Here is a 20,352-nt window from a genome sequence, read left to right as displayed (position 1 = left end):
GAAGTGGGAAGTTGTAAAAGTCAAAACAAAATGTCCAATCGATGATAAAGATAATATAAACCGCTATAAACCAATTTCAAAAAATAAAAAAGTATCTTTTATCGCTTGGAAGAGTCAATGTATTTGATTTAAATCACTCTCAAGCCGTTACAATATTATCGGTTCGAGTGTTTGGTGGTCGCTCCGTGAAAAATAAACTCGTTAAAACAAGGGATCGTGGATCGGACTTCCTATACGTACGAGTTTTTAATCGGCGCTTAAACTTGATTTAAAAGCTGACATCGTTAAAAAAAAACCCGCCGAAACGACACTCTGGCCAATAATTGCCAAGTTGCGACGTACGCCAACGTTAATAAGTTTTCCTAGCTGTGGCCTGGCGACTTATCTTTTGGGAATTGCGTCCAAATTTACTTCCAATCCTTTTTTTCGTACGTACGTAACCGCCGCTTGCAGTATATACGCTTCTCGTTCTCTTTCTCTGGTATTTGGTCAGGGAGTAAGAATAGGGGGAACATAGAGACCTTTTCCCCGACTCCGATAAGCGACGTAACGGGACTAATCATCTATAGCTTCATTGATTTCCTATCGTTTTATTCATTTGTACCCCTCCCTATTCTGGCTTTGTTACCCGACGAAATTCTGAGGGGTTTTAGGTTTGTTTTGTTGATCTCGGTGATTGTGAATTAACGTTATAGGAGACGTGAAACGCGTATTTCGTTATTATTTCGTGAAGTGGCGCTTGAAGAGGATAATACTTGGCTGCCGAGTTTAGTTTAAGATAATTGGTTTTACGATATATTTTTGATTTTAATTTTAATAGTTTTTTGGAATAGTCGAATTAAGTCTCGTCTCTCTTGTTTCTTTCTTATAGCGGTGGCAATTCTCGTAACATCATGACGTCCAGACAGTCGAAACCTTCCTCGAGCGCTTCGCCAGCCACGGGAACCGCCGTGGCCACTGGTACAACGCCGACTTCGCAGTCGACGACTACTTCCGGCGGTGTAGTTCCGACGCCCGTGGCGCAGCAAGCTCAGCAGTATTTGGAACAGAATATTCAAGCCTGGATGCAACCGAAACCGCACCATTCTCAGGTAGGCTTCTTCTCTTCTTACTTCCCAATAAAGTCCGAGAGGAATTTTGGCTTTTAAGCCTTTGCCCGTTAGGGTATAAAGGGTTGCGCAAAGGTTAGAAGAGAGGATTTGTTTAGCTAGGGCTATAGTTCCGATTAGAACGCTCCGGGCGCTTTAATTAAGGCATCTCGACCTCGCCTATGTATACTCGTTTCTATTGTAATCTAAGCCGATACCGCCGCGCCTTCGTGTACCGTACTTCCACCCCCACCCGCCCGCTCTACCATTCCGCAATTCCTCCTTTTGAGGAAGGGTTTTGTCTTTACTAATGATCAAGAAGATATACCTATGGATTAGTTTCGGAGCACCTTAATTTCTGATAGAAGAAAGTTTCGAGTGTTGCCTTAACTTTAAAAGTCCGTTGGGAATGCATTGAGACATTTTAAGACTGCTATGTGTTACGTAATTAAAGCGTTGATCAGCGTAGCGCCATTTTAATACCCTTCTGTTGGTTATTACGAATCACGAAGGTATAAATTGACTTTTCTTCGACACTTATCCGCTTTTTACGCTCTACTGACTTGACCAAAGGGTATCTTTTAAAGCTGATTTATCCGATCGGACACTAAAACTTAAATCTCACTACGTCGGCGGTCGAGAAATGACCAGATAACGACCTACGACAAGTAACCGCTAGATTTATAGCTTTAAGGTAAAGCGGCGCTGGAAATAAGCTCCGCACTATAATCGATACCAGTCTGAGCAGCTCCTTCTAACCTTCCCCAAACCGCTAGAGTTCTCTCTAAGCTCGTCGAGAAAAGAAAAAATGTCTTAAAATTTTCTTAAGTTCCGAAAAACGCGGCTTTTAAAAGGATAGTGATAATGCAAATCCTTAAAAGATAAAAAAAAAAAAACACGAAAATACTTAGAAAACCTAGAAAATTTTTTTCTCATTCCCAAATTTGCTTTCATTGGTCCATGAAAATAGAATCTCACGTTCTCCCATTTCTCTAGCAGAATTTCACGCCTTTTGTAATTTTCTTCAAGTATTTTTCGAGCCAACCTTAGAATGTACAAATATTCCATTTGCATAGCTGTTATTCTCAATGATTAATGCGTTTTGTAAGACTGAATCTGACTATATTTATATTCTGGTAATCTGATCCTTGGCTCTTCATCCTTTTTCTCCAAAAACTCTAAGCTTTTTTTCTTCTCTCTTACTCTTCAACACATACTGTCCGAAGTAGATTAAGACGAAGTTATTGAATAATTGAACTCTTGTATAAATATGAAGCTGGCTTTCATAGTATTTCCTCCGAATAGAAATGGCAGTACGTCAGAGGCTGTGTACCTTATACTCCTACATATTTAATTTTAGAAAGTGATAGCTTCAGGCTGATCTACTTCCGTAGCTAGATCCCCCATTCTTCGCATTCGCAAAGTGACGTACGCGCCGCTTATAAAATTCCTTGATAAAAAAACTGAATTTAAACGCTTTTTTTAACTCTTTTTTTCCGTTTTCCATCTTGCTGAAATTCATTTTTTATTGGCCGCCGTCTTTTTTTCTTCATCAGTTTTTTAGCTTTGCATAAACCGCGCAGTGGCTATTTTTTTTAACTGAATGATTAATTTTCTAGCTCATTATAACTCAATGGTGAATAATTTTTGGCGCCTTTTTTTTTTCGTAATGAACTTTATTTTTATTTTTTTTTACTCGGCCATGGTTTATCATAATGATTTTTCTTCCTTTAAAAAAAATAGAATTTATCACCTAGAGTATTAAAATTCATATTACTAAGGGGAAGCTACGGAAAAATAATATTTTAATAATTGGAGAAATTAACTTAGGAAATAGCTCGCTTACTTAAATTTATTTATGGAATTTTTTACCTTCGTTCTTCAGTGAATAATTAAATCTCCTTTATTAGTTCATCTAATTACTCGTCATATCTGGCGTGAAATAACACGAATGGTTAATCAACTAAAAACCACCCACTATAGCAAATGAAAAATTTATATACCGTATAAATTTTGAAAGTATATATCTTAAATATTTGGCTGCGATGAACCATTAGGATTATGTGGTCTATAATTAGCCTATTAAATTTAATCGGTTCTTTAACCTACATGCATATTCATTTTAATTAACCGCGATACGTAAGAGCTCTGCCTTTCCGCTTTGCGTCAAAGAGAGAGACGGCTAAGACCAGTATAGCTTGTACGCGTTCCTAGCATACCAATGAACCGAGAAGACCCCCCCTTCCGCCCCTGTTTAATCCCATCTCCTACGCTTATGTATAAGTCTATTATAATCGGCCTAGATTTTCCGCCCCTGCTCTATAATACGTCTACTTTTCACGATGAGAATATACTACAGCTCAAAGCTAACTTCATCGAATGGCGTAGTTTAAAAAGATGAAATTTCAGATTTCTACTCCATTTTTTGACAAACACGGACCATTTGACAATTACTTTGATACTGTTACGCGCAACCTTCTTAGAATTCCAGAGTCTTTTTTCCGTCTAGGCCTAAATCAGGCCTATTTTAAGCGTCTTCCCGAGTCGGACGCGGTGCATGGTGTCGCGTCTGAATTGACAACGATGGAGCCCCAAGATTGGGCGGAGTAGGGTCTCTTTATCCCCTTAATCCTCCTCTTCAACTGCTATAAAAATAGGGATGTGGGTGTTAGACGGAGAAGGCTATCTTTGCCCCTTCCGCCTGGTTTTATTCTACCATGTAGGGTTCCTCCTTTTTGGCCTATCGCGAGGAAAAACAAAAAGGGAGACAAGTGACGTAGCGATGAGCGTCGTGATTGGTTGGGGATTATCGGAATGATTGGGACCTCCATCCTCCTCTTCTTTTTCTTCCACCAACCATTTCGATAAATGTTTCCTCTTTGCCTTCTACTGGACTTTATCCTTTTTGGAAAAGTATCTCCTCGTAAAGTCTGTAAGGTTCTGGCGCGTGACTCGTACCGAAACGGGTCTTCGTTTTCCCAACATCCCTACTCGGTCGAAAACAAAAGGTTTCTTGGGGATCTAGCTATCTTTTCTTTGCGCTTTTCCTTCTACATGTTCGTGTAGTGTTTTTGAACGCGTTGCCAGGCACCGAGTTTATATCGCGCTGTAGGCTTAGTTCCGTTTTCTTCTTCCTTCCTGGCTTAGCGGTTGTTCATGGGGTAAAAGTGGAATCCGCTGATATAGCAATTTTTCCATTGCTGTGTGGGTGGTGGAAATGGTGGGGGGTAGGGTAGGCTTAAGCTTAGTTTTTTTTTACCGTATAAAACATTGTATCTCTCAAGGAATGACGGTATCGTTGTTAAGGTGACCCAGCTTGTACGCTTTCCGTTTTTTGTTTTTTCTCGTTTAGCCCCCGAAAGGGTTTTGGGGTTTGTTGGTTTTGAAGTTCTTTTAGCCCCATGTTCTCCCGTTAGTTTTCTCCTAGGGGTTTTGAACTGGTGTTGTTCTTCTTGTTTCGTCGTTTGGCCCTTCTTTAATAGAAGAAATAGAGAGGGGGAGCTATTAAGGGTGGGTCGTTTTGGGGAAACACGTTCCACAAATAAACTGGCTCCCAATCATCCAGGGTTGCTCTAGTTATTTACCGTCCGGTAACGAAAGAAAAGACCAGGCTACAGATCCCAACGTTTTCGGTTATTGGCCAGATCGGGCGATTTAAAGAGCACCGCGCTGCGGGTCTCTAAGAGAAGAGCTCGATTGTGTGTTATGCCCAATCTTTTCTCTTTCTTCATCCTTATTTCTCGCTAGGAACACTTTACTCGATTGTCAGAGAGGTGGACGAGGCTTAGCTTTCAATAAGTACTCGCGTAACCTTACCGAAGCGATGGCTCGAACTAGCAATGGCGTATTGGTCGAAATGGTCTATAGTCCTTGATCCTTCGTAAATGTTACGTTACCCGCATTTATCTCGATATATACCTTGTTTTATTTCGGTTCGGTTTTTTTCCCTCGATGTACTCGTGTCCATTGTTTACCCTTTTGAGGTTTTTTTTCTCCCCCCCTCTCTCTCTCTCTCTCTCTCTCTCTCTCTCTCTCTCTCTCTCTCTCTCTCTCTCTCTTGGCACTGAGAGGAGAAGGTTCTCGATTAAGAAAAGAAACATATCGATCGAAGATACCGTTTTGTTTATAAAGAAAATAAGCACAATTTTAAATTGGATCTCTTTAGAACCTTTTCTTCTTTTTCATTCCTAATAAAAAACGAAACTGAAATAAATTTCGAGATTTTACTCTTGGGAATTTGAAAATCCCGAATAAGCGGAAGTGTTTATATTTCGTAGTTTGTATAACAAGATTAGGTTGTTTTCTTTAAAATGCAATACGCATTCCTTTGTTTATTTAATTTTTAATATTTATTTTAAAATTTTTTAACAACTAATTTTGAACTTTTTTTATTTGACTACTTGATAGTACATTACCAAATTTTAGAATATGACTCTCTAAATGTGCATTTTTCCTGTACATTTTTCGTCGCATCGCTCCAGGGAATTTTTTGTTGTGCTTATGCAGCCTCTACGTTTTTTCTACATTCCTTTTGCCATTACAAACTTTTTATACGCTAGTCCATATTTTTATATATATATAAAAACTTTTAGTATATACGCTGCAACGCCAAGGTATGCATGCAGCTAGGGTCGATATAATGAAACCGAAACGTGTTAAGTCCCAGACCGTACCCGTACAAAGTTACCTGGTTTTTGCATTTTCCAAAGTTTACAACGTAAAGCATTTTATATCTTTTGAATGTTTGCCTTTTAAAGCCGGGTCAACTTTAGGCTATACCATTCGGGTATTGAAAATACTCCAAAAGCTGTATTCCATAGAGATGGACTATAACCAGTTGACGAAAATTGGTTACCCTTAGAAAGTTTCTCGTGTCAAAGGCCAAATGATTTCCATCAACCAACGAACGAACCTCTGTGGCATTTCTTCAAATTCAATAACTCTGATAGAATTTGATGCTGAAAAAAATCAATAGCTCGGGGGTCTTTATAGGCGAGCTGAATTCAATTAAATATTTTGGTCGTCGGAATTTTAATAGAGCCTATTTTAGAGGGGAGGTGGTTTAATAGCGGGTATGTATGCCTAAATTGTTTCAGAATTTCTTTGCCTGTCCCTGGCGAATAAGAGTCGATACCAGATCGGGGTTCACCACCACCACGACTCACCCTTATTTCCCTGTAGCTATAGAAAGGGACTTTTTTCTCTCTCTTTCTCTCTCTCTCTCTCTCTTACCCCTGTGAGGAATTTTTCCAGCCAGAGATGTTCGGAGTCCTCCCAAAAAAAACGGGTGTACTTGTAGAGAAGTAGGAGAAAAAAGTGCCCGCTACGGTTATTGATGTTTTTTTGCGTGTCCCGATCAATTTTGGGTGGAACGGACTATTGAGGTGTGAAGGCAACAGGGGACAGGCCACCGTATACCTTTATTCAATCTAACGTCAAACCACGTTGCAATGAAGGGGACGTTTATTTTTCAACGCGCTTTAAAATAGGGGCTCTTGGCTTATGGTTTCAGTCAATTGTTAGAGTGATATTGATCGGGGTTTAGGGGAATAAGAGCAAGGAGCTATAGGGGTGAAGGCATTTATTTGCCGCTTATTCATGTAAGACACGCCCTACCAATATGGAACCCTAACTATTTTACCACGCTGTACAACCTTCCGACAGACTACCTCCATGGAGTAAATAACTGACGGAATTTCTGTTTTCGTGACGACGCCATGCCTAAGGGTGTTGCTATTAGTTTTAATCGTTGATAAAGAACTATGGGTTTTAATTTGTTTACATTAGTATGCAAATATTCGAAAAAAAAAAACAACCTTAGGCTAACATTGAATTGAACCACGCGTGAACCTTTAGTCCACGGTCTTCTTTGCTTGATATGGATTTATAGATCTTGTATCGAAAAAGATTATTTCCTCTGACTCCCCCCCCCCCCTATTGCAGCTCTCGCTATCTGCTTCTTGGTTCCGCCTCTGGATCTAACGCTATACTTGGGTCTCTGCCCACCCAGCTTATAATATAGACAGTTTACAAATTTCCCGTCCGCCTTTCGTTTTTTTTTTTTGCCTTTCCCCGGATTTAACTTAGTTTTTTTTGGCTTGGGGAAATATGTCGGTTTCCATATTTTTTCATGGATTTGGCCCCTATAAGCCACCGTTACTTTGCGGTTTGTGTCGTAAATCATGAGATCCAATATTATTGTACATGTTCTTTCCTTAATTAGCTTCGTATCGTTAAGAATGGCTTTTCCGAGGGGGTAGACACATGAGAACTCAGGTGTACAATATGTCTTGAACTCAATGTACTGTCAAAGCTGAACTTTGAGTTCCGAAGGCTTTGGACTCAATGCACTGTCAAAGCTGAACTCTTTTGAACTCAGGTGTACACAGAGATCCAGGGCATCTACCCCCTCGGGCTTTTCCTGATTCAATTTCTTGTAATTTGTGTTTCCTTAGAGTTATTTTATTTATTTATTTATTTATTTATTTATTTATTTATTTATTTATTTATTTATTTATTTATTTATTGTGGTAACTAGGGGACAAGGCCACTAAACCATAGCAGTATTCCATATCTTTCTGACTGTCCTATTTTCAATTCATTTGTAGCTTTAACCTTCACCCATAATGGAATGTCCTCTTTGGAAATTGTTTTATAAGAAAACTCTACTTAACACGTAGAAATGGCATATACGTAGATAAGGGTACGTCGATAAAGTCAAATAAAAATGTTCGGGTGCACTTGGTTTTCACGATTCATCTTAGAGTAGCTTTCCCCTCCAATCGTTAATCAAACACGAATAACTTGAGAATGATGGAAAGAAGAGCGAGAGCGAAGAGAGAGAGAGAGATCTCTATAGATAGATAGTAGATATAAAGAATAAAGGGAGTAGAGAATCCTAAAGCGTTTCGATGATATTTTTATTCGATAAAAAGAAAGCTTCCCCGGTCGTAAAAAAAGAAGGCCCGGCCAACGCGGGCCCGAATCGACGTTTCAAATAATAACGTCATCACGTCGTAGAAAACTCCCAGAGACGCCAAAGAGGGAGTTATATAGCCCCGGCCAAAGGAGAGATAGAGAGAGAGAGTAAAGTGGAAGGAGGAAGGAAGAAGAGAGAAAAGAAGCTAGGAGCTAGAAAAATTGAAGAAAAAAGCGAGAACGATTGAGCCAAACAAAGTTCGGCCTCCCCCATAAGGAAGAGACTCGGTATAGCTGCATGCGCTCCATGGTCCCAGGAGTGCCATTTTTAACGGCGTAGAAAACGTCCCTTGTCGGCCATGATACAACCCGACCTTCTCTTCCTTAACTCGGCATCGACTCAACCCCAACCTCCCAAGCTTCTCTTCTTTTTTTTTAGCTTCTTACTTCTTACTTCAGGAGGATTATTGCCGTCTTGGACAAAATAACCCGCGTGTAACAACGCAGGGAATATATTATAGCCTATTTATCCGCTCTGTTTCTTTGGTTCAGTTGAAATTTGAAAGTTCCATTTCAAGTAGCATGATTTGCAAAATTTCTCATAGTAGGCCTAAACTTGGCAAGACGATAAGCGCGAGATTATTTTGCAATGTTAACGTTTGCGCAAATTCCGGAAACGCGGAAATGAAGTCGGGTTTTTTTTTTGCACTGGAAGGCTACTTAAGTCTCATTAGGATTATTTCATCAACAGAGATTTGGTTGATGGTAAATGGCGTATCCAAAGTTAATTCCTCCACGTATAGCCGCAGCTTCGAAACTTCTGGGGTTTTTTTTCAGTTTCTCTCTTATTTTTGGTGTATCTCCGGGAGGGTTTTGTGTCCGTTTATTAAGGCCAACTGTCACCGGACAGATCGCGAAAAACGTCAAGGGGTTTACCCTTATCCCCTATCCATGGACCATTTTTAGGATCCAACGCGTCCCGTATAATGCTTTTCTTTCGGTAAAATTTACTTATGGCTGTTACGGAACTAGCTCTAGTCTAGCGCTGAAATACTCTATCTGAAAAGCCAAAACGAAGAAGGAAATACCCGACGGTGTCGAGTTTCAAAGTAAAAGAAAGAAAAAAAAATATATTATTAGACGAAGAATTGTTTTTCGAGAAAGTTTAAATTGAAAATTGTACTGAAAAACGGATGGGGGAAGAAGAGAGAAGCGCAATTAGCGAAGAAAAATGTTCCTTTGACGCTAAATTTGGAGGTAAAATGAAAGAAAGGGAATTATTTTTACCCACCTTTCGGCTTTAAATCACAATTAAGAATTGTACTTAAAAATTCGCTCCTTCTCTAATTTCCTTCGGCATAGCTTAAAAAGTAACTCGGTCTTTGAAGTTTTCCGCATCCCATTTTTAATCCCCAATCCAGCGCGTGCTATAGAGATACCTCGTTTACATCTACGTTAATCTCGCTTAATTGATTTGGGATTTTAAATTTAACCAAAGGCAAGTACCTAAATGGCGCAAAAAAGGTCCATTAAGAGGAAGAAATATATTAGTCCTATAGACCATACATAGTTTAGGAATGAATTTCTTTATTTTAAAACACTGCCTAACACGCTGTTTTTATACGTACGTTTCTAATGAAACCCATTGGGATTAAAAGGAACAAATGAAACTCCCAAAACACACACTCGCAAAAAAAAAAGAAGAAACTTTAGTAATGGACAAAACTTTCCAATTGACAATACAGTACTGAGAAAACGGACTCGCTCTCTCTCTCTCGTGTTTTCTTGACTTGGCGACTAACGGTTGGTCGGTTGGGTCCATAGTGGTCACGGGGGACCAAAAATGGACACCTTAAATGACCCCCTCATTTGACCTTGATGGATTGTGTCCGTTACGCTGACCCGGCTACGGGAAGGCTGGTCACGGGCCGTTACCCATTGTCCCCCTCCATCAGACCTCGATAGGTTATAAAGTTACCGTCGATTCCTGCTTGGACCTAATCCCGACACCAGGAGGCGGGCATTCCTTCGGTGATCAGGGAGGAAACCGGTGGAGTAACGTTCAATATCTTTATAAAGATACCTTCTCGATTGTTTAGATCGGGCCAAGGTGGCTTACGCGGCCTTCTTTGACAGGAAAAATTATCCTTCGGAAAAGACAATTTATTAAGTTTATTAATTACGAAACGATGGCGATTTATAAACGTTTGGAAATTGGATAAGAATTGATCCGGATCGAAAAGATGTTAAGGGTGGCTGAATTCGGAAATTTATCAAAATAAATGTACCTGTAACTTAGAGTTTGGGGTTATATTTCATACTGGAAATAACTGGGATAGATGGGTCATGTTATCAATGCCTCACGTTATCAATACCATAAATTCTGTTATTTGTGGGGAATTGTTTGCGTGTTACGGATGAAAATGTAAAAAGAAGTTGCCATCATTCAGTATTTGGCGCCTGTATGGGTGTTTCAAGGGCTACACTTCGGTGTTCGGCGGAAAGCCGAACTTAGGGGTACTGTTATATTTTAACTTTACTTTAAAGAGGAAGTTTATCCAGTTGAATATTGAATATTGTCTTTTCTTTGCTCTCAGTAAACCCACGCTTTCCATCTTGACAGGCTGGCGATACCCTTTAAGCACAAAAACTGTCATATACCTAATAAAGATGTTTCATATACACCTCGAGCAATATCCAATTGACCCGGGCGTCATGGGAAACTTATTGAAAGGCGTTAGGTCGCGTCGCTGCCAAAATATTGCACCGCGGACCATAGTTTTCTTAGCCTCTTACGGTGTACCCCTAAGCCTAAGACGTTAAGCCTTTTTTCGCTCTCTCGCTTTTGTTAAAGCCTTAGTCGAGAAGTAAGAAGGTCAAGTAGCTCCTTTTTTTTCTCTTTCCTTTTGCCTTCCGGAAGCAGCTGCGGTTGCGAGAGGTTCTAAAGTATGGAAATGTAAACTTCGAAGAAAGCCATTAGAGGGTTCGCTAAACTTCATACACCCATATACACTCGGTACTGCTGCATGCGCCATCGTACAAGACCGGCTTGGCTAAAAAACCCATCACCACCAGCCAAGCGAAAAAGCGAAAATACTAGGCTCGTTTTCCTTATATAGGCTTTTTATGTACAGCAGCACCAATCCCATTTTCAAACTCGGCCCCTGCCTGCTGGTAATGTAATCTTATTTTTGAAAACATTCGAGTTTTTTCAAAAAAACTTCGGCTGCTAGGGTATATGCCTAAAATATTAACACTTTCTAGACAAAATCCTAGACTGGCTTAAATTTTAAAAGCATAAAAGGTTGTTTCATTTTCAAATATTATAGAATTTAATACATTCTGAAATGAATATAGAATAATAATGTGGTGAAATTTTCGTGTTTTCAACAATAAATTCTAAAATATTTACGAGATCGCACGTGCCACATATCTTACCTCTCCCTTGGCCCCTTGGGGATAAAGTTTAAAACTTAAAGACCGCTGGCTTGATATTAAAAATCCTAAAATAATATAAAAAAGAATGAAATATAAAAGAAAAATCGTATGTATTTTTTACGATTTTGCTGCTAAGAAATAGTTTGGGATCGCGAAATATTTATATATATATAGTAGGTTTAAATCATATTTTATAGATCTAATAAAGTCGGGGAGAAAATCTTATATAAGAGAGAAAGAGAGAGAAAAGAAATGGGCATCGTATAACCTAAACATTTTTCACCCCCTTTTCAATATAACCCTGCAAACGAGGGTGCAGAGGCAGGTGTAGAAAAAACAACGAAACGCCACTGGGTTGACTCGATCTTGATAAATCCGATAGTCACCCAACCAACCTTTCTGTAAGTCGCCCCCCTCTCCTCTCCTCCCCAACCAAAAGGAACATTATCAGAAATGTATATTAGCCCAAAATTATCAAAGATATGTTGTAATACGACTTTACTTCTTGCACAGCGATAAAAAGAAGTTCGGTGGTTTTGATAACTTTAAGTTAACACGTTTTAGGCGATATAGTATAACGAGAAGGGATTTTTTTCCTTCGTTATTCGTTGCTACCTTAGAAAGATCTCAAATTTCGTATGGATGTATTGGTTTTTTTACGGAATATTTAGCTCTTTCCTAGACTGTAATCGCTCTACAGTTTTTATACGAGAAAACGAAAGAGAGCGTATATAGTCGGGCCATTCCTTTCCTTATCAGGCCACTACAGGTTTTATCCAAAATGAGATTGGACCGTAGTTCAAAGCGTAATCTTATGGAAATGCCGGTTACCCCGTGAATACCAGGACGCCCGCCTTTGATGGCGTTATCATCTCGAGATAAAAAATGTAAAGGGTGCCTTCCCCTAGGCCGAGAGAGAAGAGAACGACGTTAATCTGCTACCGTAAAAACTCTTTTTCTTCCTCTTTCTCTCACTCTACGCCCACGCTTTTCCACTCATTCTTATACCCATCGTACCAACCGTAGTTTGCTCTTTGAACTCTTGTACCACGTGATCCATAGGCCATCTTTGGACAATATTTAATAACATTTTATACTTCATTTTCTTCTCAATATAGGCCTACTAGCAAAATGATTCTTTTCGTTTTCAGCTCCATAAATTGCATCTCCTTCGTTTAATTTATTTAAGATTGAGCGTGGGGCGCGAACCTGAATTAACTGAGGTGTTGGACGGTTGAAGCAAATTGGGGTTGTGGGTACCCCTAGCGACGGGCGACCCCCGGTGATGAACAAGGAAGAAAAAAAACGGCAACAAAAACGCGTACGTCTAGTCGTAAAAACTTTACGCCGCAGTTTAAAGCGAAGCTTCCCTTTTCTCGGCCAAACGGGGCGATACTGGATTTTTATAGGCTCTCTATTGTATATTTTACCGTTCGCTAGGCTATTCCATCTCCTTGGAAGGCAAAAAAGAGACCTAACGCTAAGGCTCTTTTTAATACGGCTCCCTAGCTGAAACTTCTCTATCTATATATAAATATACCCTCCTTGTAGAACTTTCTGTTTCTCTTCTAGCTAAGCCTATACTTCAGCCTTCGTTTTGGCCCACTCTCGGGGCCCAGTTATGACCGAGCCAGTTTATAAGCCTATAACATTGAGCCTAGCTTCTCTCTCAACTCCTTTTCTTTTTCAAGGAAAAGAATATCCACTAGCTCTTTTCCGAAGTAGATTAACTCTTTGAAGTTATAATATATGTATAAAGATCATCCGTCTTTCCTTCAATGTTATCTTTTGATTACTTCTATTTAATTTATATCATCTATGGCGTTTCTTATCAAGAATAGATCGCGAGAAGCGTAACTTATATTCACGAGAGGATCGGATATGTTTATAGGCTAAGGTTAGGTAAAGTTTAGAAGAAGAAGGAAAGGCAGATATTATAGATTTAAATATTCTTCTATAACGTAGGTGGTATCTCTTTTCTTTTCGTGTGTATAGTCTGGGGGAATATTTATGATTTACAAATGCCTTGGAAACACCTTGTTGCCTATTTTATAAATAAAAGAGTGTAGGGAAGAGAAGCCAGAGTTGTGGGGAAGGGATGAATAAACGAAAAAGATATTTTACCCTAACCGCTCTTTGAAATTTATATCCCCCAAGGCGTTGAAGTGGACGCAAACCGAATGCCAAAGAGGTAAAAGTGCGTATTTATGATACGTAGAAAGGCTAGCTAAAACATCAAATATTTATATATACTTTAAACTTGAAAGTATTTTTTTTCTTTCTTTTAGAATATAAAATATTTAGGCCTAGTGATTAAATCAAGTATCCGTATAACACCTTATAACGTTGAAAAATTGATTGCGCACGATTATGTCGTGTTGATAAAAATGGCCACTGACCCTTGCAAAATTTATTTATCCTTTTTGGGATGGGTTCAAGGGAAGTTAGTCTTTGAAGAGGAAAAATAGAAAAATTGTCCAGTACTGCTTTTGGGAAAGAAAGTGTTGGGCACCGCCGCAATTTCCTTTCAAGAAGTTTCCGGCCATTAAAGTTATCAAGGGACCCTAAGGACTTCCTCGAATCATTTCCGATTCACCTTTATAACGAAAAAAGAAAAAGAAACACTTCCAAGTATTGTATAATCGACCTTAAAAGGGCGCGAACGCTTCTCGTGCAGTTTGTGGGTCAAGAAACCCTCAACACTAATAATAATCAAATTTGGTTCACGGATTACCATTTGAAAACATGATTTTAAATCACCTACACCATTGTTCGGGATTACTCGCTATTAATTCGCTCTCCTCTTTCATGTTAAATCGTGAGCGTGAAGATCAAAATTACACTGTAATTATTCCAAAGGTACGGGGAGAGAAATGTTGGGCTCCAAATGAATGGATGGCAGCGTAGAACCATTTATAGTCGAATAGTTCAACTTGGTTTCTGCCGAATGTAACTGGATTTAACCGGGGATGGGTAAAGGGGGGGAACTTTCCCTGTTTAAATTCCAACTCATTTTAGACTCTGCGTGCACGAAAACCAATCAAACGGCGTCGGCCAGGCGTAAAAGAGGATTAACCAATTGGACCCGGGCACCCCTTTTCCCTATTTGCTTCGCTACAATTCTATCTTTTCTCGCGGCTTATCTTCCCGCGACCCCTATATAACCTTTTCCCGCCTTTTCTCCAATGGATACGAGGGCGCTTTACCTGGGAGACCGTGTAGGACGTTATGGGAAAATAGGGGAAGAGAAAGGAAGGCAATTTTCGTCTCAGGTAATTCGCTTCGAGGATGGAATTAAATTGTACGTAGAAATTGGGCGCTCTGAATTTTGACGGAGAAACTAGGTATTGCATTATGGGCTACTCTTATGGGCTGTTTTACACTACGCGAAATTAATTTGCGCAAGTTTCCTGTAGATTTTCTAAACCAAACTACGTTTTTTCTTCAAAATATTATTTATTATAAAACTTTAATGTAAGTACCGGAGTCACGCAGCAAACCAAAGATATTTTTCCGACGTTTTGGACTCCGTGTATGTCTATCGATTGGTTCCTCCAGTGCTTCTTTCGCTTTGGTTATCTTTCGATACGATCGTGCCTTATAAAGCGAGCCCGGCCTGGCCAGACCTTCACATGCACATACACATACTATACGGAACTTACACTAAAATTCGTAGTTTAGTATTAGCGTCACGTAGGTCTTGGCACACGTCGAACCACTAGCTACCAGCGCGTCCGGGTTTTCTCGCTTCTTATTCTTCGACGCGGTAGTGGTACGGTGGTACTAGTAGTATATACTATACCAAATAGAATATTGTACCCGCTCGGATCATCACGTGATTTATACGTCAGTTAGGCCACACTTTCTAGCTCAACGGACCCCACCTCCGAAATATCTTCTACGGGGTGTTTTCTTTGGGTTTTAGGGGTCATTCCATTCTCCCGTCCGTCCGTCCGTCTTTATCGGCACAATGGACTAAAATAGGCCTAACATAACCCGCTATGTCACATCCAAGGTTAGAAGAATGCAATTTGGAAGTTGACTCGTATCAAATTGTATTGTGAAAGTTTGACAAAATATTGTTAGTTATCTTCAACATTCGTCCTGGTTTTCTTTAATCCTGCAAACTGCTTTGGAAAAATCTTTATTAGTGACTGACTAGCGTTTAACCTGCCCTTTAATATTCCGTTAACCTTGTCACCGTCGAACCAATGAAGGGAGCCATTTATGAAAGGTTTTTCTTGACGCTCATGGCGCAATCAAAAATATTACGTGACCGGGTATCGAGATTAGATCGGGACCCTCCTAGATAAAGATATCCAGTTTTGACCGGATTCCCGCTTGACGTTGCCCCCATTTCTACTATGGCCGTGGTATAAATGACCAGCGAAATGGGGCTTTTTACGGATTTGCCGCTCCGATTTGGCGAAACTATCATCCCTACATACTGAGTGAAAAGAATAGGGAGGATGTTATTCCATTTTCTCGACCTCTCTAAAGAGTAAAGACCTATTTTTCCCCCTTTTAGATAAACATTCTCACTGATTCTTATTATTTCCGTCTCGGCCATTATTATTACGGTTATTATGACTATTATTACACCAGTCTCTATGAGATATCCGTAATCGCTATTGCGTTAAGCGTGTCTTTATTATAGCCTTTTGTTACGTAATATAAACGTTATGATGTGATTAGTTTAACTCTGTTATTATAGCAATTGTGGTTGATAATTTAAAAAAAAAAACATTTTAAAAGGAGAGTCATCCTGAATGTAAGCTTCTCCTGGAACACTGGTGTGCGACGTGATAAACATTTCTACAGGGGCTGGTAGAAAATACATGGGATGAAAAACCCCTGTATGCTGTCTTTACCCTAAACGCTAAACCTCGGCAGTGAAAACATTTTCACAGGCGTTCGTAAATTATAACATTATTTTTTATAGAAGTTAAATTACTCCGCCGATACTTTCTTGAAGTATAAAACTAAAACCAATGAGGGTCAATGCATCGATTGGGCAGGGGTCAGTCAGCCCAAATACGACTACTACTACTTTCTCTCTCTCATCTTGTCGTCGTGTCTTTCGTGTAGTTACTTTGGAATATAATTAAGTCTCTCTCTTTCTTTCTTGTATAACATTGTCTCTGAAAAAGGGAAATGACTCTGTATTAGGCTAGTATCCGAATCCAAGTGAAAAAAAAAAGAAAACTGGTCTTCGATCATCGGTTATCGTTAATGCCATTTTCTTTCTTCTGTTCTTGCACGGGACTTCACATCTCTTTAGCTACTACTACTACAACTAGCCTGCCACCCCCTTTTGGTACCAGGACTATGAAAAATGAGGCAGTATGTTCGAGATTCTTCTTTTTCCTTTTTTTTTCGTGATCCCAAAAAAGGAAGGAATAAAAGTTTTTTATTACGCTCGCGTGTTTCTTTTCTCTTTGCTCGCCATTTTTTTCTTTTAGCTATTTTCTTTCTTTTTTGTGTGGAATTAGGGATTCTTCTTGATTTTTGGCAACCCTCTCTCTCTCTCTCGCTCTCTCCTTTTCCAGATCGATAGACTGGAAGAAACGAAACGTATCTAAAGGCTGGTGGTATTGGTAGTGCGTACTACTACCCAACAACCAATTTTGAAGCGCAAGAAGTGTGTGGGAAAAGGAGGAATGTAAAAATGTTTTTGGGCTGTAGTTGATGAAGATGTTTATGTGTAGTCGTGATTGTAACGCGTTGGAAAAAAGGATCAAGTTCGGGATGGGAATTTTCTGAAGATGTTGGTACTGATCTCCATGTACCATTCAAGTTCTCTCAAAGACAAATAGAAATAATGGAGAGTAAGGCACCATAAATATCATCTAGTGCGCGCGTGATCCAACTGTATTCTGATTATCAGTCTTTTCTCCTATCATCCTTTGACGCTTCTTATGGCACACTAAATATAAATGCCGTCAACATCTCAGCAATAGTGGACGATAAACACCTTTAAGATTAGGAATAGTTAGTCGTTCGTTCCTATGTTTATATATATCTAGGTTCTTTCCTGTGTTTTTCTTTAGCACCGAAAGGTCGTTATGTCCAAATAGCCTCTCAGTTCTATTCTGTTCTCCAGAGTGGTATCGCTCGCTCTGTTCCCTCTATCGTTAATATATATATAGAATGGCAGTAAGTAGGGGAATGGCAAGAGGTGAACCCTATCAAATGCCGTCTATGAATGGGGGGAGGAGGGACACTATACGAACGAGGGGATCGACACACTTTCGATATGTACAAGTAGTTTCTACGTTTGAAGTTATTTGCTCATCATCCCGTTGCAAAGATAAATTATTCGAATTTTGTTGTCGATGAACTTTCTACTCGGTGTCGATTCCCTCGTCCAAGGGTAGTCTTGTCCGCGGTCAAGTGTCCTCTAGGGCTGCGGGGCCAATAGCGGGTCGTAGCTGGCAACGTGCCGGGACTGCTTATAACCCTATCAAGGAACCGTACTGCAGGGTCTGAATGTGCCTAGAAAATTCTAAAGAAAAGGGGTCTCCACCAAAATCCAAATTTAGGTTATCGCTGTTTCGGGTTGTTGTGTATGTGTATCGTACGTTGCAACTAGAATGGGTAAACGTTGAAATTGCCCCGGTTATCGTTTTTTTTCTCTTACTCTCTTTTCCGATACGGGTGCTATCTAAACGGGTCATATTGGGAATAGGGACTATATTATGCTAGATGCCATTACGTTTAAGAGAACTGTATCTTTTTTATATATATAAAAATACACAGAACGTGTTAATGAACTATAGCTTCTGCAGATATTTAGTCGCGAAACTTCGTTATAAATGATAAATATTTAAAGTTTAGATTAGGAGACTTAAGTATATTTAGGGACGAGGTGATTTTTGATTAGGGAAATAAAAGGATTTAACGGTACGTTAGTTTTGCTAAATTACGACGTTTTCCCCAAATTACGCTAAACCCTTTGGACCCTTTTAAATATATATATATATACATTGTTGAGTACCCAAGGAAGGAAGGAAGGGTGGTGGAGAAGATATACAAGTTTTCCATTTATAATTCCGACCACTCCGGAATAGAGCGAGCTAGAGAGAGACACACAGAGAGAGTTTCTCTGGCTGGTTTTCGAATTAATGCTCGTTGGCTCTTTAAACAAATTGTGACATACGTACAAAATATTTGCGAAACCAATTTACGAGGTAGCCAAAAATGGCCATCGCTCGTGCGAACCGAAGTAAATTAAACAAAAGTTAGACCCTGCCTCTCGTTAACTTTGGTGCGATGAAGAAATAGTAACTAACCATTGATTGCATTGTTGTTATAGTTGGAAAGTGTGGTGAGAAAAGAAGTCTAGGGGGCACTGGCTAATATAATATTCAACGCTACACGAAATGGCTTTTATCCGCGGTAGCACGCGCGAAATCACTTAGAGAAGTATATACACCACCCCTTTGTTTTTTTCTCCTCCCTCAACGAGACGTTAATAGGGACTAATCATTAGTTTCCGAATCAATTCTACACGCGCCTCGCCTCTTGTGGAATAATTCGTGCTTGCTTGCTGAGCTTCGAATTTAATCAAAATCATTATAAACACGAGGGATTTTTCATATTACGGGTGTAGTTACCTGAAAAAGGCGTGTCGCGTTTGTCACGGTTATTGAAAACAATTCCTTTATTCTATTCGTCACTCCAAAACACGTCCTATTTCTTATTGTCTATGGGGACATATGACACGCTAGAATAGGTTACGCTAGATGAAACTAAGTTGCTCATTTGGTTCTCGTCTTCCAAATGGGTTGGGGGAGGGACATTCTTGGGCATGTTGCGCGGGAGTTTCATTCCACTCGGTCGATTTTTTGGTCTCGCTCCTTCTCTTCTAGCGTTTTTCCCCATTTTTGAAAAGGTTCCTTCTGAAAGAGAGCAACTTTTCCCGTTCGGCGCTCTTCATTCTACGTTAAAGCTCACCGTATGATTTTTTTCGATGTTAAAATGTACCACTATTCGTAGCTACATTGGTAGCCTATTCAAGCTAGGTTCCAAAAAGCGAAAGGATGCCTTTATATTTTGTTTCAAACTTAACGTGGGAAAATTGTGTAGTTTTCGCGGAGTTCTGGTAAATTCCCGGACCCTTTTTGAATTAGCCAGGAGATAATAGAGTCGAATTGAGTGGGGGGATATTCGCTAGAGTGGAATGAAGGCTACTGCTAGGATCTTTTGAGTTTTCGTTTCTCTTCATCCTCCGCTCTCGGTCTCCTGGAGATTTTTGGAAAGCTCCCCGTGGCTTTTTTGCCAGTGTCGTGGTCTTCTTCTCTTTTTGCGCTTGATTTTTAATTGCAATCAAATGGTTTGGAATAAATTTCTTAATGTGTATACCACTAATAAATTGATTGGAAAACGACGCTATTTTTTTTAAGTTCTTGTGTGCCCTAAATAGAACTTTTCAAAAGATTGTCGCTACCCAAGTAATTTATTACTTAACATAGTAGAGTCATTTTCACATAAAACTCTTATACCATTTGAAGGATAGTTTTAGGCTCGGTTCGCTGCCCTAATGGTTATCTGAACGTAGACCTCGGTATTGGCTATTTTTGGAGTCCATCTAACGAGGGACCAGCGTTCTATTTGATCTTAAGATAGCTTTATTGTACTCCTTAGTTTTCTGATAGAATAAATTAATAGTAAATTCACATCTGATTTGAAGAAAATAAGGTTTATAACTTGTACGCCATGAGCAAGTGGTGGCTCGAACAGCTGAAATGTTCTTTCGTTCGGAAATGAAAAACTAATCTATGCAGTGATGGTGAATTAATGGGATATATTTGATGGGGAGGATCATTTTCTTCCCCGCCCCCTTTTTTCGGGTGCATGGCGGGAAATCCACGCGTGCTAGACACCATCAATCACTGGGACCCAATCT

The 20,352-nt window shown here is 39.6% G+C and overlaps 1 protein-coding gene across 5 annotated transcripts in view; it reads left to right on the top strand.

The window, feature by feature from the left end:
- The window catches only part of LOC149717826 (uncharacterized), a 170,521-nt gene that overhangs the window by 82,458 nt on the left and 67,711 nt on the right, over positions 1 to 20,352 (top strand). For all 5 annotated transcript variants that reach the window (XM_089840771.1, XM_089840774.1, XM_089840775.1 and 2 more), the window contains one exon: positions 872 to 1,091. In XM_089840771.1, the coding sequence (XP_089696897.1) occupies positions 872 to 1,091 (220 nt within the window). The remainder of the gene's footprint in view (positions 1 to 871; positions 1,092 to 20,352) is intronic.

The sequence above is a fragment of the Phalangium opilio genome, unplaced genomic scaffold, assembly GCF_054372755.1.
Source record: "Phalangium opilio isolate 3A_F unplaced genomic scaffold, DU_Popi_V2 ptg000003l_1, whole genome shotgun sequence".
In the NCBI taxonomy this organism is placed as follows: Eukaryota; Metazoa; Arthropoda; class Arachnida; order Opiliones; family Phalangiidae; genus Phalangium; species Phalangium opilio.
The sequence above is the reverse complement of the archived record's forward strand: the minus strand, read 5'-3'. Positions and strand labels throughout refer to the sequence as shown.